General features: G+C 40.5%; 3 protein-coding genes across 5 annotated transcripts; 2 read left to right on the forward strand and 1 right to left on the reverse strand.

Moving 5' to 3' along the window:
• The first annotated feature begins 940 nt into the window (after window positions 1-940).
• On the forward strand, window positions 941-9,627 carry fancg (FA complementation group G). Of its 3 annotated transcripts, none has more exons than XM_037776945.1 (14): window positions 941-2,191; window positions 3,337-3,454; window positions 3,644-3,769; window positions 3,889-4,061; window positions 4,619-4,772; window positions 4,980-5,104; window positions 5,201-5,347; window positions 5,594-5,754; window positions 5,898-5,964; window positions 6,120-6,436; window positions 6,521-6,561; window positions 6,665-6,838; window positions 7,292-7,406; window positions 8,381-9,627. In XM_037776945.1, the coding sequence occupies exons 1-14, from the start codon at window positions 2,111-2,113 to the stop codon at window positions 8,481-8,483; spliced, it is 1,902 nt and encodes a 633-aa protein (XP_037632873.1). In that variant the 5' UTR covers window positions 941-2,110; the 3' UTR covers window positions 8,484-9,627. The 3 variants fall into 3 exon arrangements, with proteins under 3 accessions (XP_037632873.1, XP_037632872.1, XP_037632871.1); XM_037776944.1 differs by having other exon boundaries at window positions 943-2,191; window positions 3,340-3,454; window positions 4,974-5,104; XM_037776943.1 differs by having other exon boundaries at window positions 944-2,191; window positions 4,974-5,104.
• A 284-nt stretch (window positions 9,628-9,911) lies between these two features.
• On the forward strand, window positions 9,912-19,579 carry LOC119492462 (valosin containing protein). Its single transcript, XM_037776933.1, has 17 exons — window positions 9,912-10,073; window positions 12,772-12,883; window positions 12,995-13,167; window positions 13,258-13,400; window positions 13,527-13,657; window positions 13,750-13,881; window positions 14,142-14,244; window positions 14,799-14,932; window positions 15,209-15,344; window positions 16,400-16,512; window positions 16,784-16,948; window positions 17,056-17,178; window positions 17,287-17,499; window positions 17,664-17,972; window positions 18,329-18,484; window positions 18,606-18,760; window positions 19,017-19,579. The coding sequence occupies exons 1-17, from the start codon at window positions 10,057-10,059 to the stop codon at window positions 19,120-19,122; spliced, it is 2,421 nt and encodes an 806-aa protein (XP_037632861.1). The 5' UTR covers window positions 9,912-10,056; the 3' UTR covers window positions 19,123-19,579.
• On the reverse strand, window positions 19,438-23,502 carry akr1a1a (aldo-keto reductase family 1, member A1a (aldehyde reductase)). Its single transcript, XM_037776980.1, has 9 exons — window positions 23,388-23,502; window positions 22,698-22,788; window positions 22,462-22,581; window positions 21,942-22,093; window positions 21,650-21,845; window positions 21,488-21,537; window positions 21,237-21,386; window positions 20,982-21,141; window positions 19,438-20,630 (listed from the first exon to the last, which is right to left on the reverse strand). Exons 2-9 carry the CDS (start codon window positions 22,776-22,778, stop codon window positions 20,565-20,567), a joined length of 975 nt encoding a protein of 324 aa, XP_037632908.1. The 5' UTR covers window positions 22,779-22,788; window positions 23,388-23,502; the 3' UTR covers window positions 19,438-20,564.
• Window positions 23,503-24,540: the final 1,038 nt, after the last annotated feature.

Raw genomic sequence — 24,540 nt, forward strand, 5'->3', positions numbered from 1 at the left:
GTGAACTGATTATGAGCGGTGTGTTCTGCTGATTCTCTCTGTAGCTGTGCTGCTGCTGCAGTGTGAGTTTGCAGATCCACGCCAACCCCCTGGGACTCAACTCAACTGCTGGGCCATTGACAGACTCTCTCCCTCTCTTACTACTACACACACACACAAACACACACACACACAAGGATTGTTTCCTCCCTTATACGTCAAACATTACTTTTCATCCCTTAGTTTCTAATTCTTTTTGTTGCTGAAGACTAAATAATCTCCAGATGTGCACACATGGCTGCAGGCCAAACATGGCACAGCACTGACATAAAAACCAAAAAGCAGCTTAAACAGCAGCATTATAGTGCATGCACATCAGGATGAGCTATGATGATACAGCACTCACAGAACCAAACTGAGCTGCCTCTGCTGATCTAAAGGGATGTCTGCTCTGAGAACAGGACCAGTTACAGCACCTATTGATTACTCAAACTCAGGGTGAGTGAGTTTGTCTTAAAGGAGAAGGGAGAACTGTGCCTTTCCTGTGAGATGCATGTTAAAGAATAGACGGTTCAGCACACAGTCATTTCACTGTATCAGCCATTCTTCAACCCTGTGAACATGTGTATTGTCAGCCGAATGACACCCAGGGGACCGTGTGATATGCAAGGCCCTTAACCTGTCCTCGAGCAATGGTGTGTTTTGCAGCACATGTCACATGTTCCTGACATGCTGAGGGCCATGCAGGGCAGAAATAACATGCAGCACATCCCCTTCCTCCACTAGCTTCATGTTTTATAGATGAGGATAATGGAGCAGAGTAGGCAGAATTCAGTTGTGATGTTAAGGATCTTGTGTTCAATATCATGTTCCTCAATACCTTGTTATTTGAACCAACAGTAAGCAGCTGAAGTCTACAGAAAAAAAGACTCATAATTTATCATGCTGTGGTAGAATATACCTGCTGGAGAAATATTACAAACATGGACACAGTTTGGGTTTTATCACCCGTGTTGGTCAGTGACTATATTCGTAATCTGAAGAGTGTTTAAGTACACTGTTGGGTAGCTGTTAACTCCAACAGAACAGGTAGATTTCTCTTTTTTTGTTGGTTCCTCAAATAATAATCTGCACTTTAATGATGCCATGATTGGATTTGTTTCGGTAACATTTTTTTTTACGAAACTTTGAAGTCTTGCCATGTGAATGACATTGGCAGAGGGACAGCGGAAAATGATTTGGGTGGTTCCTGCCATGTAATGACCTTGTCCTTGAAGGGATGGATGGAGAGAGGGGGAGACAGAGAGAGATGGAAAATAGCAGGATCGATGCAGAGGAAAATGTCACATAATAGTGAAACCCATATAGGGGAAAAAAGACATGGGGAACCAGAAAGAAAGACATCTTTTGTGTATATCTGTGTGTGCATGCCTATGCAGCTGCAAGTGTGTGAGTGTATATATTGTGGAGGAGCCTATGTCAGGAGCTTCCCTTGTTTTTCCATGGTGGTATATTTAGGGGTTTCTGTGATTTGAGACAATGAAAGAAAGGAGGATGAAGAATGGAGGTTGCAGGGAACAAGATGATGCACTGATGGGGGGATGAAATAAGGGATGAGAGGAGAGGAGAGGAGAGGAACTGGGTGAGAAAACAGGGAGTCACCTTGGGAGGGACAAACTAGAAAAATGGCTGTCTTGGCAGCCTCAAGGATGACTCAGCTGCAATATAATTACAGCCTTGGCTTGTGTTCACTTGCTTTAGACCTGTATGAATACTGCACTGAATACATTAATGTTGTGCAATTATCAATGTCTGTATGTTTATTTGGAGGGTTATAAAGCTAATGACCAGACACAAAACAGCAGAAGCACTTCACAGTTTGATGGCTGTAAAAAAAAAAAAAAAAAAATCCTAAAATTGAAGTTTCCAGAACATCAGAGAAGTTGTCTCAGTCACAGCACCAGCTGCTGGACAGTCAGCAGACTGCAGGTGTAGTTACCTGGTTTGTCCACAGGGGGCAGCACCGACCTCACTGCTCTGATGTTTACTTCCGGTGGTAGTTAGCTCCCATCTGACCAACGAGGGAAAGTTCAAACAAAACAACACCAGCTCTGTAACGAAACAGCCTTTAATGTCTAATAACATGCATCAACCACTGTCTTTATTAGAGAGATGGATACAGGAAAACAACGAGTTGGTAAACAAAGTGAAGGTAGGGAGTTTACTTCTTTACTACTGTTTACGTTAGCCTCTCACTTCACAACATTATCAGCCTCTAACCATAATTAATCCTTTTATATATATATTGATTAAGAGTGCAACAAGAATCAGTGTATAATCCTTGCTAACCTTTAATTTATACTTCTGGTATCTAATAACATACAACAGACTGTTTTCCACTGTTAACTTTGATGTATTGATTATTTTAGCTGATCAAAGTATCCATATCTTTTAATGTAAAGTAAATATGGCAGTACCACAGTATAACAAAGTCTTGCATTTAAGTTTTACTTAGGCTAAATGCAGAAGTATTGACGGAAAAATATACTATACTACCTATATATATATATATATAATACTAATATATATATATATATATGTATTTATATATATATATATATATAAATATATATATAATAAAAAAAATTATATAAAAAAATACTTTACTTCATATATATATATATATATATATATATATATATATACAACTACTAATATATCAAAAGTAATACTAGTCATTATGCAGAATGGCTCTCCATAAATATTATATTATATTACATTTCATTATTATTATTATTACAGATGCATTAACATGTAGGCATCATTCTAATGTTAATAGCTGGTCAAGATGGAGCTGATTTTAACAAATGTAGCCCATATAGTTTCAAGTTTCAAGTTTATTTGTCATATGCATTTAAAAGTACAGTGTACAGTGAAATGCATTTTACCCTGGCTCTCAGCCCTTAAAATCTATAAATAGTACACTTGATAAATACTACAATAAATAAGACAATACCTGAGAATAAAATTATAAAACAACTTAAAAACATCCATAAAACAATACACAGCTCTGCATTCATTTAGTGCTACTGTTCAGTTCAGTAGTACTGTTGGGTAATGATATATATATATGCATCATTAAAAACTGTAATTTCATTGTGTATTAAATCTTTTTTAAGAGGTAAAACCCTAATAGATGTTGTGGATTAAAAAGTATTTCCCACTAAATTATAGTGTAGCAGCAATGTGAAGTAGCATAAGATGTAAATACTCAAGTAAAGTAATAGTACCTCTAAATTGTACTTAAGTAAATGAACTTGGTTACTTTTCCAGTTTGCTTTTACTTCATTGTTTCAGCAGCAAGAAGAAGGAGGAGGAGGAGGAGGAGATGCAATGAGCCGAGACCAGAGCCAGAACCAGACCCATCTGAGATGGTGTTCCTCTGAGTTTCACAAACTTTTAAGGAAAATCCAAGGTGCTCAATCTCCTTCATAAGGGTCAAATATATGTGTGAAACCCGATGTGGGGTAGTGGGGATTTGATTGTAGCCACACTCAGAGGTGGTCAGGAATGTAACCAGGCCTAATTTGTTAAGGCAGAGAGCTCAGCTGTTACCGTCATTATGCATCCTCTCCTTTCCTTTCCCCGTGTCCCTCTCCTACAGGTATCCCTCCTCTTGCAGATCACACACAGTTGGAGCTGACAGTGGTGTACAATGCCTGTATGTGCTCCACTGCTCAGTCACAGTTCTCAGAAGCTGAGCTGTTCCTCACAAAAGCCACAGAGAGAGGTACAGTTGGCTTACGCTGTGAAATGATGACACAGGCACTTAAGCCTGACATTCAGTTTAATGTTAGCTCGAAGGATTACTCCACTCTGACTCTAACAGTCTGCATTTGTTCCATACAGTTCTACAGATGACAGGAGATGACCCTCTTGCTCCAGACCCTCCTGTTTTTTGGAGAACAGTTCTCAAATCAGTGGGAAACACAGCTTTGAATCCCAGTGTCCTGTACCTTCTCTGTTTGCAGTGGGCCATATGGCTATCCACCTGCCAGCTGAAAACTATACAGGAATGTCAGGTAAGATCCTGTTTTAAGGCTGTGTTCGCTCCTCACTTGAACTCTGCTGCATCTACCTGTTAAGCACAGTTTGTTTAGGCTGATGAGGTGGCTTTCATTTAGCCTCTGGTTGTTGGTTGTTGACCAAACCACTGAGTCCTCCTAAAACAATGGGTCAGTTAGCTTTCATGTTTTGTTTGTGATGTAACCAGTAAGAAGGCTATGTGATATGAATATGTGCCATATGTCTATAAATTCAAAAGCTAGTCTCTGCATCATGTTGGAGTTCAGGCCATGTTTGTTATTTACGAGACATATGCCACATACCAACTACTATCTAGTGTTGCATTGATATTCCAATCCCACAGAGAAATTAATTATGTTGTGCTTTTGTTTGTTTGAAGAAAACATGGAGAAACGCAAACCTCCTTCATAACAATTCAAGTGCAATTTCCCCCAATATTTCTTTTCCTGTCTCTGCCAGCAAAATGTATATTTGTCGGCATGCTGCAGTGTCCAGTCCCCAACTGTGTGGGATACTGTAAAACTATACTGTATTTTTTTTTACTGTGTTGCAGGATGAGCTGTTCTCTGAGTTTGACATGCTGTCTACTGGAGTTTGGGATGAGGAGAGCAGCGAGCCAAAGGGAAAGTCCTCTGACATTCCACAACTGGTGATGGACCCAAGAAGGCTTATTGAATTATTGCAGATCTGTACTTTAATTGCCCAAGGTCAGCAACACTCCTGTTTTTTTCGTTAACGCATATTGAACGTTGAGATACGGTTTGCTGTGTCAGGACTTAAATATTGTATGAAGCTTAAGCATAGAGTTAATGTCTTTATTTATACGTATTTCACCTGGGTATGATCTATTTACTTTTTTTCCACGGGTGCAATCCTGTGTTTTGCTGTCTTCTGTATTTTTCATTAAGGTGCAGAAAGATTGAGCGAGGGTCGGAGTTCAGAAGCGTTGTCTAGTCTGCAGACAGCTTCCTCCCTGCCTGCTCCCAAAACTCTAATAGCATACACACACCTCCTCTCAGGCTCTTGCCTCGCCCATATGGTACACATGCAGACAGTGTCTACACATACAAACAGATAATGGGCATAACAGGTTTAAGCATTTGTCTACAGTGAGAGTTTGTGCATTTGTCTCCAGACGCGCCCTCAGATGGCATTGCAGTGTTACAGGAAGGCACTGGAGACAGACTCCCGGTGTGTGTGTGCTCTGTACCAGAGCATGCTCATCTACAGACAGCTTGGCAACACACAGGCTGAGATACAAGCTCTTCGTTTGCTTCACTCAGTGAGTAGCATAAGTAATCAGTACATACAGGGGAAGCAAAGAAAGATGCCAAATGCTTGTAAAATGTTTGTCTTGTAAATGTAGATACATTATTTTGTATATATTTATAATATTTAATATTCTCTGCCTTTGTTGTAGTGGAATAGCCCTTAGCAGGAGAGCCAAAAAGTTTATTTGGGACACTGACACATATTCATGTAAGTGTACGTCTGCGTACTGAAACATGAAGCCTCTCTTGTCCCACAGACTTTGATGTTGCCCTCTGCCACAGAGCCTGCTCTGGCTGGGACTCATCTCCTCTCCCCGTCCTCACTGCTGCGCAGCCAATCACTGAGCAGCCTGCTCTCAGTTCCCTCTGCCCTCTCTGTCCTTCACAATCTGGCCCTGAAATGTGTGCTCCATGGGAGGTGAGAAGACCAGCACAGTCTTTTACTGGCACCCGACCACTGCTAATAACCCAGAAAACGTAGATGGAGATGAGAGTAGTAGTACATACAGTATAGTATACATTAGGACCCACATTGTAGTTAAGTGGGTGCTTTTTCTTCAGGGTGTCAGAGGGTGTGGAATATTATTTGGACCTGCTGGCTGCTCTTCACTCAGAAGATCAACATGGAGTAAGACTGAAAACACTGACATACACACAACATAATTTAACAGTCAGCTTTGGATATATTTATATATGCATGCTATGAGCTCATTTGTGAGAAGTCATAATGTGTTTGCCACAGGGAAGAATCTGACATCTGTTTGCTGTATGTCTCTGCCTCAGCTGCATGCTGAGGGCCCTCCCCTCCCCAAATTGCCTGAGCTCTACCTGCAGGCCGGCGCTGCCTTGCTCATGGCCCGACGGCCAGCTGATTGCATGGCGCTGTGCGATGAAGTCATCAGTACAACACTGGAGCTGCTGCCAGAGAAGATGGTGTTGGAAGAGCCAGAGGAGACATGTGAGGCTGAGACCAGGGCTCTCTGTGGAGAGGGTGAGGATAGGATGGGGATGCTGCTCTGGGTGGGAGCTGCCTACCTCCTCCAGGGTCACTGCCACACTCACCTGAGAGACTGGAAACAAGCTGTGACTCACTACACAAGGTCTGTAAAATGAAATTGGCTTGCCATCTGTCATCAGTTTTTGGGATTATAAACAAACACATGATATTGTATTTTGCATTACAGGTGTTTCAACCTGCTGGTGAGGGTGCACTTTGAAAAGAGAGGTAAGTGCTTTTCTGATTTTTTTGATACTTTGGAGAGAAATTGACCTTTTTACACACCCTACAGCTTCTGTTACATTTTATTCTGTTGATTGTTCACTTACAGGCTTCCCACCACAGATCCCCAGTGCAGATATGGTTGGCAAGCAGGGAACAGATCTGTGTGTCCTCCAGAGGCTGAAGGGGCTTTCACTAGCTGGTAGGGGCATCAGCTTCACCCAGACAGACCGACTGAGAGAGGCACTGAGAGACCTACAGCTCAGCATGCAGGCATGCCCAGGTACTGTATACACACCACAGCTGTAACTTAATGATATAGACAGCAGAGCATGAAGCTATTTTTGACACAGGATTCATGTCATTGCGCTAGGGCAGAGGCAAGTTAAGGTCAGTCATATTCACTCAATGCCCAAACTTGAGCATTATGAACTACGATTTGAACAGTGTTTGTCTGTTCAATGCCTATAAAAAAGGGTCTGAATGAAAATTAAACTAATGTTCCACAAATCATCTCTGTTCTTTAATGAGGAGCAGATAATAAATGTAAACTTTAACTATGATCTTCACATCTTATCTTGGAGTTTTTTACACATAACACCTACAAACCTGCACATGTATGAGCCAAGAACTGTATCAATTTGACATGAATGTACTGTAGGACTGTGGTGAATCTGTAATTGGTATGCGTGGTCTTTTGTTAGAAGATGTAATCATGTTGTATGTGCTGTCTCAGAGTGTGTGGGTGCAGGGCTGTGGTGTGGTGAGGTGCTGTGGAGGCTTGGCAGGAGACGGGAGGCAGCCGCTTGTTGGGAAAAGACCTGGAGCGTCACCCCACAATCCTCAGTAGAGTAAGACACTGGCATTCTTATATTCACTGGCTTTGTGGTTTATAGTGTGCAGTATGTCACACACTTTGTTCACACTGTTCACACAAAATGCTTCGCGGGTGACCTGGTTACACGTGTACAGCTCTACATACATGTGTGACTGTGCCCAAAACCAACTGATTTGATTGTAACCACACTCAGAGGTGTCAGGAACCCATGTGACAATGCACTGTGTAGATTGGGGTGAACACAGGGTGAACCACACTAAAGATTTTAGTTTGCTAAACTTTAAAGTGCAAGACAAAATTTTCACAAAAACATTTGATTGATATTCTAAAGATCTCTGAGTTTTTAAGATCGCTGTTGACTATTTTTTAATTTTAAATTACAGCAAAACTATGAAGCATCTGGTATAGTATCATGTTGTTTCCCCTCATTGTTGTTGGTATGAAGGGAAAATGTCATCACCTGGTAACATGAACTCAAATATATAATTAACTGAAGTAATTAAGTTAGACAACGAGAAATGCATAATGTTAAGTGGTTCACCATATTCCATTGTATAGATTGGCAAAATTACAATATGTATTATAAAGCAAAAAATAGCGATTTCAACTATAGACTTACACCTGGGGCGATGCATCAAAGAGGGACTACTATCATTTTCTCTAGCTGTTTGGTCCAGATGGCCATGTGCAAATGTTACAGATAAACTCAAATATAAACAGGGACACTAAAATCTGATCACAAGTGTTTACTCAAAATTCATTTGGGATGTATTCTGATGCCACTTATGAACTGGAGTCTGTCACAGTTGGGACACAATCTGAATATGTGCTGATTTAAGATACTAGGTCTAAACAGGATAAATTTCAAGAAAATAAAAATGTATGCCCCTAGTAGTTTAATCAATCTCTTGCTGCTTTAGACAGAGCACATTTACTATGCTGTGATGTCACTCTCCTTCTAACTGCTATATGCCTTGTGTGTTGCAGGAGTCTTTCTGTGTACCTACAGGAACCTCAATCTGGCCCTCTGTTGGACTCCACGGAGCTGCGCCGCAGAATACAGGAACTTGGTCCTACCTTGACAGCCTAGAGAGAGACAAAAGAAGAATACCCTATCACTTACGGAACAGGATCAACTTTCTCTGGCCTGTGAACTGAAACCCTTACCCACAACAAACATGTATCTATTGGGACAGTACAATGAAGCATCCTGAAAGGGCTTACAGTGTTTGAGACATAGTGTGGGTGGTAAACCTGGCAGGTAATTTATGCATGAAATGAAGATTACTTGTCTTGACATACTGTAGTTTGGTCACTGGAGGTCTGAACTGACTTGTAGGAAATAAAATGTGTATTTTGTCCAGGCAAGAGTAATAAACACTTTTACTTTAATAATTGATAATGATTTTCAAGATAAAGCACAATACATAATACTTCAGAAGATACACCCCATAAACGGTTTGCTGCTCTAAAATGCCCATTTATACAGATTTCCGTATGGATTGCTCCTACAAATACAAATAAATTTGCTCCGTTCCTTTGCCTAGTTTTGCATACGCTGTTAATCAAGAGTAAAAAATAAAATGTTTATACAATTCTTCAGTAACAACGCGGTGCAATGTAATTGGATGACAGAAGTTTGGTGACAGGCGTAAATGAAACTGGAGGTCTGAACTGGCTTGTAGGAAATAGAATGTGTATTTTGTCCAGGCAAGAGTAATAAACAGTTACTTTAGTAATTGATAATGGTTTTCAAGATAAAGCACAATATATACTAATTCAGAAGATACACACCATAAACTGTTTGCTGCTCTAAAATGTCATTCCTGCAGCTGTCACACTCCACAACCAGCACTGCTCCCATTAGACCTCAAACACTTACACACCAAAAAACTGACAAGAACCTGATATTTTCAGGTGGAATTTCATTAATTCATTCATTCTCACTGTGCAATATCATTTTACACTTATGCAATTTTGTTTATTGTCTGTTTATTGTCAATACTGTATATACTGCTCCTATTTTTATACTGCCTTCTATTTAAATGGTTCATATTTTGTTACACTTTGTTTAGCTCTTTTTTTTTTTAACTGTTAACTGATGCATCTTGTTTTTTGCACTATCCCCTTTGCTCCTGTACACTGCAAATGTCCCCACTGCTGGACTAATAAAGGAATATCTTATCTTATCTTATCTTAAATAAAACGCACAAATAAATTTGCCCATTTCTTTTGGCATAGTTTTTGCATGTATGCTCTTAATCAAGAGTAAAAAAATAAAATGTTTATACAATTCAGTAACAAACGCGGTGCAAAGTGATTGGATGACAGAAGTTTGGTGACATCCTTAAACGACCAATCAGAGAAAAGCTGGTGAAAACAGTAACACCCCTCTCAGTTGTAACTGGCCAAACATCCACAATATCCTCCCTGACGTCAGACTCCAGCTCCTCTCATTGGCTGCCTGCCCTGATTGACATCCCATCCAGCCAATCAGAATCCAGGATGCGTCCAGCTCCGTGGTATAACAGTACAGAAGAAGAAGGAAACCGCTGCTGTTTTAGTGTGAAATCACAGAGGAACGTCGACAGAACCGGTTAAAATCCTCTTAAACATTTAGCTAGAATTTCTTTATTTATTAACAGTAAACCAGGTGGACGATCATGGCCTCGGGAGGGGAGTAAGTACACCTTTCAGTCCTTATTAAAAACACGGTTTTACTGCTCAGAATGAGCTCAGAAGACGTTAGTTTACTAAAGTTAGCTCGATGCTAACGAGGTCAGCTACTTCAGCCTCCGCACTTTGTATCCTCTCGGTTGAATAACATTACAAATCCACTGACAGTTACCACGACGGTGTTGTTGACATCCACTCACCCACACGGCTGTGTTTGTTTAGTTACTAGTGTTAAATCATCCAGCTTGTGTGACAGCGACTCTGACAAAGCGCAGTCATCGCTGTCGTGTTTGAATGCTAACGTTAGCTTAGCATTAGAGTCAAGGCCAAAGCCAGACACCATCACCATCAAGACATTTCGGCCTATCCGCCCGGCTAATAGCCTGCTTTCATGTCCAAATTGTAAATGGATTAAATATAAATCTACCAAGCAAATGAAATCAGATTAAGGGGCAATAGCTCTTATATATTGTGTCTTATTTTTTGGCTTTTTATTGTTTTAATCCTCTGTATTTATATGGTTCTTATTGTAACTTGTCCCTAGCAAATGGCATTACACTAAGACACAGTTGGCCTAATAGCCTGTTTTCATGTCCACATTTTAAATGGATTACATATAAATCTACCAAGCAAATGGCTTACACTTAAAGTCAATAGTTCTTATATATTGTTTCTTATTTTCTGGCTTTTTATTGCCATAATCCTGTGTATTTATATGGTTCTTATTGTAACTCCATTCAACTGCTCCATGCCTTTAATATGTTTCCTTTGACTGACTTAAAACTAATTATTGGTTGTCTGTTGTATGGACTGGGAATGCTACACATAAATAGCCTCCTTGGGGATACATAAAGTTGAACTGAATAAAACCTCCAGCGTTAAAGGCTAGTCATCCAGATGGCTAGTTAGCAACACAGTGCTAACTAGCATGCTAACGGGCTGTTCATTCTACATATCTTTGCTGTTAGCTTAACACTCGTTGGATTAACACGTTTCCTCATCTCTGCAGCTCATGTTTACGTCGGCAGCTGATGTATTTAAAGTCACGTAACTGTAGTCTTTCATGTGGAGGAATCCTATCTATCGCTGGCTAACAAAGTTTCTTTCTAGTTCTTTTGCTGTGTCATCTGCTGGCTCGGCCAGGCAGGTAGCTACGAGGCTAGCCTTTAAGCGTTAGCATGCTAACAACACGATGAAAGAGAAACTACAGTCTCTAGACTTCTCTGGAAAAACCTTTGAACCTTAACTTGAGTTTCTGGTTGGTGTTTTTGAATGTAATTATGATAGTATACGTAGGTAACGTTTCGTCATGGTAATTCTCACTAGTTGTATAAACGACCTGTTTTACACTTACATCAATACATCATTATTCATTCTTAGTTACTGTTATATTAATGTACACAATAATGACATGTACACACACAATAGAATATTAGGTCATTACAATTGACAAATACTTCATATGATTTATATTACAAGTTGATGTGCAATTGTTATTCTTCGATGTGCTTATATGAAGTACAGAGACAATACATTCACAATAACCAATACAAAACACAAACAATCAATAATAAGAGTACACATGCCTGAGTACTAAGTATACCTGATGTCTCTTCAGACACTATAGGATTTAATATGATACCAGTACTTGTCCTCAGAGCTCTTATATTGATCCTCTTATCCGTAGATAATGTTTCATCATGGTAATTGGCTAGTTGTGTAAACGACCTGTTTACACTTACGGTTACATCCAATACCTAATTATTTATTCTTAGTAACTGTTATATTAATGTACACAATAATGACATATACACACAATCGGTGAATGAAATTAGCATCTGCCACCTGCCAAATAACAGGGTAAATGTTGGCTGTGGCAGGCAAAAAAATTTCAGGACACCTGCCACGATGGCAGAATCCTTATATTAAGAAATATTATTGTTAAAAAGCAATTCCTAAATTAAAAATAGTCAGGGATTAAGGTTACATGATCCATATTTCTACTGTCTGTTGCCACTGACTCAGTGTTTACTAGGGGTGGAAGAAAATATTGAGTATTGCAATATTATGTTTTGTGATACTGTATCTATCAATTCTCAAAAACTCTGTATTGAATTCTAATTAGTAGTTTACATGCAAAGATTAACTCAGTCAATACTTTATTTTATTTGCAAAGATATGCGCCGTCTGTGATAAATGCCTATGTAGATCCATCTGATTTGCATAAAAAAGTTTTTTTTAAAAAATGCATTTATGCATATGGCGGTGTTTTTTTTATACTATGACAGTTTTCCTAAAATTAGATTTTTTTAATTGGCAATATATTGTCTTGCTTACAGTACCGCAATATATCGCAATATTTTGAATCGTAAACCCTGTAGTACTAAGTATACCTGATTTCTCTTCAGACACTATTGAATTTAATATGATACCAGTAATCATCCATTCAGAGCTCTTTGAGGTAGGAGTTCACCATATTGATCCTCTGAAGACAGAAAGCTGTCCTGTAATAGATGTTTTCCATATCCCCCTAGACGTACCAGAGAAACTAAACCAGAAACTCTGAGAAGTTTCACAGAGCCCCTTAGGAGGCCTGCTCAATGTTTTTCTATTACCCAATGACTTACTAACTTGAGCAGCTTGAGGTGCACAATAAGAGGGATTTGTTTGACCTACAACTTGTTATCTTTTTCTCTTCATAGATCCAAAAATGATGATCTAGCCACTGCAATTCTGAAACAGAAGAGCAGACCCAACAGACTGATTGTTGATGAATCCATCAATGAAGACAACAGTGTGGTCTCTCTCTCTCAGGTAGACATCCAGAAGGCTTTATGCATATCTACAAATTCCAACTATCATCTTGATATTGTAAATGAAATAACACTGAGATACAGAGAATAACTTTGTTTAATATCTCTTAAGACCAAGATGGACGAGCTGCAGCTCTTCCGTGGAGACACAGTGCTGATGAAGGGTAAGAAGAGGCGGGAGACTGTGTGCATTGTGCTGTCTGACGACACCTGCTCCGATGAAAAGGTTCGCATGAACAGGGTGGTCCGCAACAATCTGAGGGTCAGACTGGGTGATGTCATCAGGTGAGGAAAAGCATACACTTGTCTTAAATTCTTTCCACAGTCCTTTAAAAAAACAAAACAAAGTGGTGTTTACTCTAACATCTCCTTCAGCATTCAGCCATGTCCTGATGTGAAGTATGGAAAGAGGATCCACGTCCTCCCAATAGATGACACAGTAGAAGGAATTACTGGCAACCTGTTTGAGGTCTACCTGAAGCCATACTTTCTGGAGGCTTACAGGCCAATCCGCAAAGGTAAGTACAAGTTTTCATTGTAAAAACAAAGATTTTATTTTACCTGGTTGATCAAATGTTTCAATGTATAACGTGCAGCTCTGTTAGAGTGGTAAAATAAACCTTGTTTTCTTTTACCTTGTGAAGGTGATATTTTCCTGGTCAGAGGAGGCATGCGTGCTGTGGAGTTCAAGGTGGTAGAGACCGACCCCTCTCCCTACTGCATCGTTGCTCCTGACACAGTCATCCACTGTGAGGGAGAGCCAATCAGGAGAGAGGTGGGTAGCAGGTACACACCCATCGCATGGGTTAGCATTTAGCAAATATAAACCGTGTTGAAATTTGAACATCTTTTGTTTTGAACATGCAGGATGAGGAAGAGTCCCTGAACGAGGTTGGCTATGATGACATTGGAGGAGTGAGGAAGCAGTTAGCTCAGATCAAAGAGATGGTGGAGCTGCCTCTTAGACACCCTGCACTGTTCAAGGCCATTGGAGTCAAGGTAAGGCACCCTTTTGATCTGCACAGAAAGTAAGCACATTTGGGCCCCATTGTAGAATTTAAAGTGAGCCTGTGTAACTTAAAAAAATAATAATATGGTAAATATGTGTGATATACAGTATATTTCAAGTGTTTAATCACAAGAAGTAAACGCACTACCTCACAACTTGTATGTTGTATGCTGCTTTTTGTTTTGGTTTGATTTACGTTCTGTTTGTAATGATGTCATCATTATTATATTCATTTTTACCCCCTTTTCAGCCCCCACGTGGTATCCTGCTATATGGACCCCCTGGAACTGGAAAGACCTTGATTGCCAGAGCCGTAGCCAATGAAACTGGAGCTTTCTTCTTCCTGATTAATGGTGTGAACACCCACCTATATTTATCCTCCATAGACCCTTATTCCTAGTAGGGGCCATTTTTTGATAATACCGTGTCAGTCCCTGAAAGCATTGCCTTGTAGTTGGTTACAATTCTGATAAATACTTATATATCTAAGCAACAAGTAGAGTAAGGAACTAAATTAAATTTCTGCATCATTTTAGATCATTACACTCATCTCTTCAGAATGATATGAAATTAGCTGAGCTTTATAAAAGAAGACATCTTATCAGCTAGCTGCAAGGAGTGCAACTAAACATTGTAAAGTTCTGTTGTAAAATACGTGTCATCTCCTAGGATAAAGGTTCACTTAGGAAAATGATATTGCATGTTTAATACTCTATTTCACTAGTAGTTTTTCCATGCATGTGCTGTATTCATGTGTCTCAGACATTACAGTGTTTTTATCAATTACTGGAGTGTTTAGATGGGACAGGGTTTATCTTGTGATTAATGCATACTATTTGAATGTACAATTTGAGTATATGAAGTTACATTTCCTCTGAAATCAAAATGTTTGGCTTTCCGTTTGTAGGTCCTGAGATCATGAGTAAGCTGGCAGGAGAGAGCGAGAGTAACCTGAGAAAGGCCTTCGAGGAAGCAGAGAAGAACGCTCCTGCCATCATCTTTATTGATGAGCTTGACGCCATCGCTCCTAAGAGAGAGAAGGTGAGCGGGAAGAGAGGAAAACTCAATGGCTAGCTGAATTACATTAGTGTCCATGATTTATGAGTGTTTCTATTTATGCATCATTTCTTCTCATGTTTTGGTATTTCACTTTGAACAGTAATCTTTCTTACACTAATTTAATATATAGCTGTTGGGGGGGGCTTTTGCAAGTGATCAGTATGACGAATATACCGGCAAGTGCTCAAAGTCTTCAAGGAACTAATGTCTAAAAAAATGTGAATTGTATAGCAACAATGTATGTTGTGTTTTTTGTAGACCCATGGAGAAGTGGAGAGGCGTATTGTTTCCCAGCTGCTGACACTTATGGACGGCCTGAAACAGAGAGCTCATGTCATCGTCATGGCTGCCACCAACAGACCCAACAGCATTGACCCAGCTCTCAGGAGATTTGGTAAATTATCTGCGTTAACCGTGTGTTCAGTTACTGCAGTAGTTGAGAACTAGAAGAAGTATACAAGTCAGATCTATGCAGAAAGTAGTGAATATAAGTAGTAATGTAATTCTTATAACCCAGGTCTCACTATTGTTTTGGAATCATTCCTATTGGTTATGTTTAACTCATCAATTATTAGGGATGTATCTATCACGTGTTTCCCCCTGATTTTAGCCCTGTTAAATATTAGATCAAACACTTATCCGTAAGTAGTTTAATATATATATATATATATATATATATATATATATATATATATATATATATATATATATATATATATATATATATATTTTTTATTATGCTTTTATTTATTTATTGCCTGCACTGCACAGTGCTCACATGGCCAACAACAGGCCTGTATTTAAGACCAGTAAAGCAATGTAAAGATGTTTAATTGCTGAAAAGCTTTGCATTAAAATATAGTCTGGTTTCCTAGAATATTTAGTTTAGAGGCCTGTAGTGTTTAGTATTATATTCATAGTTTTTTGCTACAGTAATCTCACACTGTCCTTATCAATCTCCAGCTAATTCAAATGTAATTTTCAAACAACAGCATCACTTTAGTGGAGTTGTGCACATAAGAAATGTTGCTACAATAGATTCAAAGTTCCTGTTTCTTGCTTGATATAACCGGAAGCTGCTCTGTGTGTGCACGGCTCACTAAAGCATGTTGTCATATCGCTGATTGAAACTGCTGGCTGCTGTTTATTTTGTGGGCTCTGCAGTTCAGTAGTGGGTCAGTTTCTAACAATGCTGTGCAGTTTCACAGTTTTAAAGGCGTGAGATGGGAAGTTTCTGACAGCCTTGACAAAGGGTTGGAATTGGATCTTGCCTATTCATCAAATACTGACGCTTTGTAAAATGTTACTTTTACAACTCATATGTACGATCTGAAATATTACTTCTGCTGCCACACCAGTAGAGAGGAGGCAATAAGTAATAATTCCTGCAGACTCTTAGCCTATTTCAGTTGGACCTAATACGTGTGTGTTTGAACCTCCTACCTGCAGGTCGTTTTGATAGGGAGGTGGACATTGGCATCCCTGACGCCACTGGCAGATTGGAGATACTCCAGATTCACACCAAGAACATGAAACTGGCTGATGATGTTGACTTGGAACAGGTTTGTACTCATAATTATTTTCCTGCAGTCAGGTGACACCACACAACACACTGCCTCCTTGAAGATAGAGTCATGTGGTTATTATTAATATTACCTGTGAGTTCCAAGTAACTACACTGTAAATTGCAGTCTAATTAACTCACATGGAATCTGACACTATCTATTTAATGTGAAATGGCAGTAGCAGTGTTCATGGTTATACTTAATGAAGGTGTGTTGTGTAGGATTCTGGACAGGAAAGTGATATTGAGCTCTCCGTATCTTTATATAGGTAGCCAATGAGACCCATGGACACGTGGGTGCAGATCTGGCTGCTCTCTGCTCCGAGGCTGCCCTGCAGGCCATCAGGAAGAAGATGGACCTGATCGACCTTGAGGATGAGACCATTGATGCTGAAGTCATGAACTCGCTTGCGGTTACTATGGATGACTTCAAGGTAAGAGCGGAGATATGGTCCTTTGTATATGGTGAGAGAAATATGTTTTCACTTGGCTTATATTGGCCCTGTGAGCCCTTACTAACATGCTCACCGCTGTCCTGCAGTGGGCCCTGAGCCAGAGCAACCCATCTGCACTGAGGGAGACAGTTGTTGAGGTTCCCAACATCACCTGGGAGGACATCGGAGGTCTGGATGATGTCAAGAGGGAGCTGCAGGAGTTGGTGCAGGTATGAACCTCTTCCATAAGTAAGATTATATCTGAAACTGATGTATCATAAAATGTAAAATTTTAATGTTTTCTCTTGCTGTGTTTTTCTCCCTCTCTTTAAATCCAGTACCCAGTGGAGCACCCAGAAAAGTTCCTCAAGTTTGGCATGACCCCATCCAAGGGCGTGCTGTTCTATGGTCCCCCTGGTTGTGGTAAGACTCTGCTGGCCAAAGCCATCGCCAATGAGTGCCAGGCAAATTTCATCTCCATCAAAGGACCTGAGCTGCTCACCATGTGGTTCGGAGAGTCTGAGGCCAACGTCAGAGAGATCTTTGACAAGGTAAGAATGTTGTTGCTGGGTCTGTCGTAGAACTTTCGTGCAGAGGGAAATACAAAATTAAATGTTATAAATTTAATCCACAGAACAACCACATACTTCAATTTCACTCCACAGAATTAATTTCTACATTAAGCCCGTTTTGTGTGTCCGTGTGATGTTTCCAGGCCCGTCAAGCAGCCCCATGCGTTCTCTTCTTTGATGAGCTGGACTCCATAGCCAAGGCCCGTGGCGGCAACGTGGGAGATGGTGGCGGAGCGGCCGACCGTGTCATCAACCAGATCCTGACCGAGATGGACGGAATGTCCAGCAAGAAGAACGTCTTCATCATTGGAGCCACAAACAGACCAGACATCATCGACCCTGCCATCCTGAGACCCGGCCGTCTGGATCAGCTCATCTACATCCCCCTGCCCGACGAGAAGAGCAGGATGAGCATCCTGAAGGCCAACCTCCGCAAGAGCCCCATCAGCAAGGTGACAGCGCTGCTACTGATTGTTACAGTTTCTTAGTTGTTGTTTTTTAAAGGATTGTATGTAGGCCTTTTTTTTTATTTTCAGGGCTTCTTTAGACCATTAGAAGTCAGAGTTTATTTTTGCCCTACCATGTTGCTACTTCGATGAACTGTTCTTATAATACTTCAGTTTATGTTAAAATAAATATCAGGTTTGCTTCATGAAACTTGAAAATCCCCTGTAGGAGCATGATGCAAAGGAAAACAATTATGATTTAAATAAACTTCATCAGAATTTAATCGAAAGAGAATCAGTATGAATCATACACTTCTAAACTTAAACCTTTTTGTTATATTTTGTAATGCGTTTGTTGACAGGATGTGGACTTGGACTTCCTGGCAAAGATGACCAATGGCTTCTCTGGAGCCGATCTTACAGAGATCTGCCAGCGGGCGTGTAAGCTGGCCATCAGAGAGAGCATCGAGAATGAGATCCGCAGAGAGAGGGAGAGGCAGACCAACCCATCAGCTATGGTCAGTGCTTCCTCTGTACCCTTGAGCATCTGCACACTACTGCTCTACTGCTGCTGCTTTAGATGTTTTTTCCTGTTAATAACACTCTCCCGTGTCTTTTTTTTTTTCTTCTTTTTCATAGGAGGTGGAAGAGGATGATCCTGTGCCAGAGATCAGGAAGGACCACTTTGAGGAGGCAATGCGATTCGCTCGTCGCTCTGTCAGTGACAATGATATCCGCAAATATGAGATGTTTGCTCAGACACTGCAGCAGAGCCGCGGCTTTGGCAGCTTCAGGTACGTTTTCTGACATTTTGTATTAGCATGAGTGTTTGTAGCCGTGTATTTAATTCTCTTGTCCATATTGTCCAGATACTAGAAATAATCTGCATGTTTAAAAAACTTTATCATATCAGTCATGGCATTTTCCTAGAATCACTGACTACAGAAAATGGTTATTACTTAACACTAAAGTACTTGCCAGAAATACTAGTTGCTGTATGATATAATAATCTCCCTATAAAATGGTAAATGACTCTTCTGTATCTTCCAGGTTTCCCTCCAGTGCTGCAGGCGGCAGCGGTCCAACCCATGGCTCAGGAGGAACTGGCAGTGGTCCAGTGTTCAATGAAGACAACGACGATGACCTTTACGGATAAATGTACACTGCCCCACAGTGGTCAGTACCGGGATCACACCTGTACAAATTCTCACCAGATTCCACATTTTTAGGACTTTGTGCTTCTTTCATGTGTTCCTTTTTTTTGTATGACTTCCCTTGGAGAAAGCATGTAGCCGCTTGGTTTGCCCTGGCTTTGATGTGGGTGGGGGTACGGGGATGTTGGAAATGGAAGGTGAGTGACTGATGCAGATTGGGGAGGGGGGGTGGGTGGGGCGGGGGGGGTGTTATTGAGTGGCCTCATTCTCAGTATATCACAACCAACATGAATGGCTTTAGTGACGGGATTCTATGCTAGACTATAAGAAAGAAAAGAAAAAAACATATTGCTTATGACTTCCTCTTTTTTTTTTTTAAATAAACCGTAGCATATAATGTATTACAAATTTGTCAAGGTTATGTTGTTGAAAATAAAATCTCACAAAATGGAAGTGTTATTAGTGTCCGTTTGAAACTTCTTTATTGATACAGAGTTCATGTACATTCTGTCTGATTCAGGATATCTGTACTCTTTGTGTTGCAGACATAGTAATGGTCTACATTTGTGTTTGTCATGTAATTTTTCTAAGGATATTTATTTTATAGTTTTACAGTATAGACACACGAGAAACATGGAGTGGGTGAATGGGTTTTCACAATAATTATACACTTAATTAGGGCTGACCCGAATGCTTCGACCGTTGCCATGGTAATCGAGCTCCAAATCAGTATTTTAATGCTTCGTTTTTTTTTTTAAATATATAGAAGTATGTAATAATAATGTATAAATTCCCAAATAGCCCATGAAATAAGGAATAACATTATTCATATTCAACATTAACTATTATTATTAATTGTTCTCAGACGCATATCACTGTTTGTGTAGAAGTGCATGTACAGTAGTGTGGCAGCGGCACTGTACCGAAGCTTCTAATAGCTTTGAATATTTGTCCCCGACGCTTCGAAGCCCAAAAAATGGTATTTGGAACAGCCCTACACTTAATTCTTCCAGACACTGAAAGGGTTTTAAAAGGATAATTAATTGTTGATCAGTTGTTTTCAGAAGTGCAACATGATGAAAGTTTAAGCTCTGAGAGTCGTGCTGCTGCTGCTGCAGTGGTTCAGTGATGATTTAACCTTGAACGAATCTTAATTCTGTGAAACATGCAGGTGGTTAAAGCTATTGTCACTGTGCAGAGAGGCAGTTCAGTTACTGACCACATAGTGTCACTCTGGCAGTGGAAGTCACTTTTTTCTTCACTGCAATCTCAGTAGAGAAGTGACTGGAAAAACATATTTCTTATTATTATTATTATTCAATTCATGACATTCATCCCAAAGAGAAAAAGGAAAATACATTTAATCATTTGAATTCAGTTTAGAAATGTGGTTTCTTCAGTGTGTGACAATCCTCTTTAAAAACCCAATTCCTTGTGTGTAGGCTCAGTAAGGATCATTGAAGGGGAAATGAGGATGTTCTGCATCTCTCCACACTCTCTTGCCGTCCCTCTGTAAAAAAAAAACATGACAATGAGTTAGTTATGCTCACTTTATAGCTATATATGAGGGTTTGTTACAACATAGAAAACTACAGGACCCATTACTTGGACCCAGATTGCTATAGTCCAGCTTTCTAAGAAGCCGTATCCCCTGTGCATATCGGAGATTTATGGAGCTCTAAAACAGGCTGATGCATCAGCCATGTGGTGTCATCTGTGAGTCAACAGCAGTTGAGCTTTAAGTTAATTTTGGACTGAGATGGCTGTCGTACGTATATAAACAGAAGTCATCGGTCTATATGTGCTCTGATTGGGACGTCCTGTTAAAATCTTGTGAGGTGTCGTAAGATAAATGACTCACCTCGACTGCTGGGACGATGAAGCGCTCGTTGCGATTGAAGGATTCAATCAGCTTCATGTCGTCTTCTGACAGGGAAAAGTCAAACACCTGCAAGTTCTGCTGGATCCTGGAGGGCGTCACACTTTTAGGGATACACACGACACCCCTCTGAACGTGCCACCTGCCAGAAGGACACCAAAGGTTTAAGCCAAAGAGAGGTCAGGGTTTGATCTGTACATCTGAGCTTACAAGTTACTTTTTAAGTTGAGGGTTTACCTGAGTATGAGCTGGGCAGGTGTTTTCTGGTATCTCTGGGCGATAGCTCCCAGTCGAGGATCCTGTAGCAGACTTGGTTCATCAGGAGAGGCCCAGGGTCTGTCTCCGCTGCCCAGAGGACTGTAGGCTGTCACACAGACTGCCATTGACCTGAGGCAGAGTAATGCACTGTTACTGACACAATGGGAACACTAGCTGATGGAATTGACCTCAGAGAAAATGAAAATGTGTTAATCTGCAGGTACACAGACCGACAGTGAGACAGGAGATCTGCTTGACACAAATACGGATGGCATTCCACCTATGGCACAATGAGACACACAACAGTTTTCAAGTCTATTTCTGAATTACACATTGTCAATAAAACCCTATCAAATGTATTTATTTTGACCCATGAGAAAGCCACATCACACCTGGTTCACCACAGGTGTGTGTCTGGCGATGCTGATGATGTCATCAGTCTGCCTAGCGTTGAAGTTGGACAGTCCTATAGCTTTGACAAGACCTTTGTCCACCAGGCTCTCCATGGCCGCCCACGTATCTCTGTAGTGTGTGTCAGAGTAACAAATGCTTCCATCTTCACGTCGAGGCATCAACTCTGTCCCTCGCCTGAGATATACAAATACACAAAGGCTCATTTCACACTGATCCACACAACGATACCCATGTGGAGACAACATCCGTTAATTGTGTGCAGCTGCTCACTGAAATGCCATGGGCCAGTGCATAAGGTACAAGTCCAGATATGAGAGACCCAGGTGGGCCAGACTGGTCCTGCAGGCCTCCTCAACATCCTCCGGGTGGTGTTTGGTGTTCCACAGTTTGGAGGTTACAAACACCTCCTCACGACGGAGAGCCTGGAGGGAAACGGGTATACAAAAACATTTGCTGTTGAAAATGTTTCAGCAACACTTGCTCTGTTATCGATATTCAGTTAATTATTAAAGGTTTATGACTAGACGCTTAATAAAGTGTCACCCAACAACTTCCTGCATTTGTAGACTTTGTAATCTTAACCCAGAATGAATTAAAACCTTGACCCCTCTGTGAACTCAAACCCAACACTAACTTTACCTTATCTTAGTAACAGAATATTTACACTGATTTTGACTTTGTTTGAGCTTTGTTTTAAATGAAAACTGATCTTGAGTTGTTTTGTCAACTGTTGTTTCAAAGGTCAAGAATGAGCTCAACGTGTGATTCAAGCTGACCCAGAGATCCTCACCTTCCCAGGGCCGACCCTGGTGGACAGAGCCTCTCCCACCTCCTGTTCATTACTGTATGCAGCAGCACAGTCAATGTGTCTGTAGCCACAGTCTAAAGCTGCCAGCACTGACTGCTTCACCTGAGAACACACACACACACACGCAGTCCAAACACTATGTTTTATCGTTTTCAACTTAATTTCCAGAAATGTGCTCAGTCTTAAAAAACAAAACCTGTGTTTAAGGGTAGTTCTACCTGTCCTGGAGTGCTCTTCCATGTGCCGAGCCCAACCACGGGCATCCTCTGCCCCGTGGAGAGAGTCACGAAGGCGCTCATGTTTTCAACCCTGAGGAGAGACAGAGACAGAGAAGTGGTGAGAGGGGTTCACATATAGCCTCCTCTGGGACTGGACCCAGCCATCATGACTAAGTCCTAATACTCTGTTACTGATTATCACTCTCGTCTGAATTCATTAACTCCTGCACTATAGCAAGAGGTTGTGTGTGTACATACATACACTCTAGCCTTTCACAAAGCAGCAAAAATACCATTTGGTGACCTGCTTTTTGTTATTAGTTTTTTTCACGCTGCGTGTTTCAGTGGAAATATAAACCCTCTGTGAACTCAGCCTTATTGCCAGAAATAGCTGATACAGGTATACGGCATTAGTCACAGTGTGGTGTTACTGCAGCACATCTCAGAGCCTTTCCATGGTTCACTAATTGTCTGCTATATCCTTACCATGTGATACACACACACCATTCACCAACCGCTGCATTTGTTTCACATGATCAGAGTCTGTTAACACAGATCAGCCCCCCTGACTCCCTCCTGACCCAACAGCAGAACACAGCGTGTAATTCACTAATGCTCTAACACAGTACCGAGATCAACAAAGAGTGAATTAAAGTCTCTTAATTTTTCAGTCCAGACTTTAGTTCCTACCTGGGATCGCTCTGATAGACGGAGCAGTGATCGGCTGAGGGTCGTCTGGATATTAACAGGCTGAGGTCAAAGTCTTTTGTTTATCTGTAACTCAGACTGATGGAAACTGTCCAAACTCCACCCACCGACATAACACATAGTTACACATACTGTATATTGCCAATGATTTCCTTTTGTTGGTTTCTAAGACCTGATAGCAGATCAGTTAGTTTGTACATCATTTCAGTTTTGAGTCTCAATTGAGTGTTATTAATGTTGAGAAACCTGGTTATTCACATATCCCTGTATGCATGATCATAATCAGAAACCTGGATACCGTTATGATCATGCCAGTATCCAGGTTTCTGATCGACTTCATTCCTCAACATCAGCCACTCATTTCTCTACCAGCTGAGAATGAGCAGTAGTGGAAGAAGTACTCAGATGCTTCATTGCTTTATTTATTTAATTAATACAGCCAATACAACAATGGCTTTAATGTAAAAATACTCCTTTAGTAAAAATCCTTCAGCAAAATATACTCAAAGCCTCTGAACACCCACACATGTGTTTTCAGTTCTTCTGGCTGATTAGACCTCTGCTCTGGTTGAAGGTGGGCCGGAGCATTGATGGGAATGTATTAGTTCACAAATCTTCATCTACCAATAAGAATGAAAGAGGTGTAATTTGTTCCGCCTCTAACAGGTGCAACAAAGCTAACAGGAGATTTAAGAAGATGTCAATCAATTACAGTCTATACTCACCCACACAGTCCTCAGCAGAGATCTGATCAGCCAGAATAACTGAAAACACCTGTGTGGGTGTTCAGAGGCTTTAAAGTATGAAAGGTAAAAGGACTTGTTCTGCAGAATAATGGCCCCTGTGACTGATCTATTATTATATGTGACATTATTAGATTTAATACTGATGCATCCATGTGTAAGCAGCATCTCACTGTTGTAGCTGGTCGAGGTGGAGCTGGTTTTAAATACTGTTGATACGGTTCAGTTGTTTGGTCCACTGGTTCTCAACTTGGGGGCCTCTTCTCAAGGGCCACATGATTAATGGGGCAGGAAAGAAGAAATACAAAGTGCTGCTACACACATTTGCATCCATTTTTTTTACTTTTCTCAATTGAAATATTGGATGATTTGACCTTTTTGCTTCTCAAACA

Source organism: Sebastes umbrosus, chromosome 8, assembly GCF_015220745.1.
Source record: "Sebastes umbrosus isolate fSebUmb1 chromosome 8, fSebUmb1.pri, whole genome shotgun sequence".
NCBI classification, from domain to species: Eukaryota; Metazoa; Chordata; class Actinopteri; order Perciformes; family Sebastidae; genus Sebastes; species Sebastes umbrosus.

Coding starts and splice junctions, on each gene's coding strand:
- fancg (XM_037776943.1), top strand. CDS start 2,111: ATGTCTAATAACATGCATCAACCACTGTCTTTATTAGAGAGATGGATA. Junction 5,105..5,200: donor GCTCTTGCCTCGCCCATATG/GTACACATGCAG, acceptor ATTTGTCTCCAG/ACGCGCCCTCAGATGGCATT. Junction 6,839..7,291: donor CAGCATGCAGGCATGCCCAG/GTACTGTATACA, acceptor GTGCTGTCTCAG/AGTGTGTGGGTGCAGGGCTG.
- LOC119492462 (XM_037776933.1), top strand. Junction 13,401..13,526: donor TTACAGGCCAATCCGCAAAG/GTAAGTACAAGT, acceptor TACCTTGTGAAG/GTGATATTTTCCTGGTCAGA. Junction 17,179..17,286: donor AGCTGCAGGAGTTGGTGCAG/GTATGAACCTCT, acceptor CTTTAAATCCAG/TACCCAGTGGAGCACCCAGA.
- akr1a1a (XM_037776980.1), bottom strand. CDS start 22,778: ATGAGCGCCTTCGTGACTCTCTCCACGGGGCAGAGGATGCCCGTGGTT. Junction 21,846..21,941: donor CACTGGCCCATGGCATTTCA/GTGAGCAGCTGC, acceptor TGTATATCTCAG/GCGAGGGACAGAGTTGATGC. Junction 21,142..21,236: donor CCTGCCCAGCTCATACTCAG/GTAAACCCTCAA, acceptor TCCTTCTGGCAG/GTGGCACGTTCAGAGGGGTG.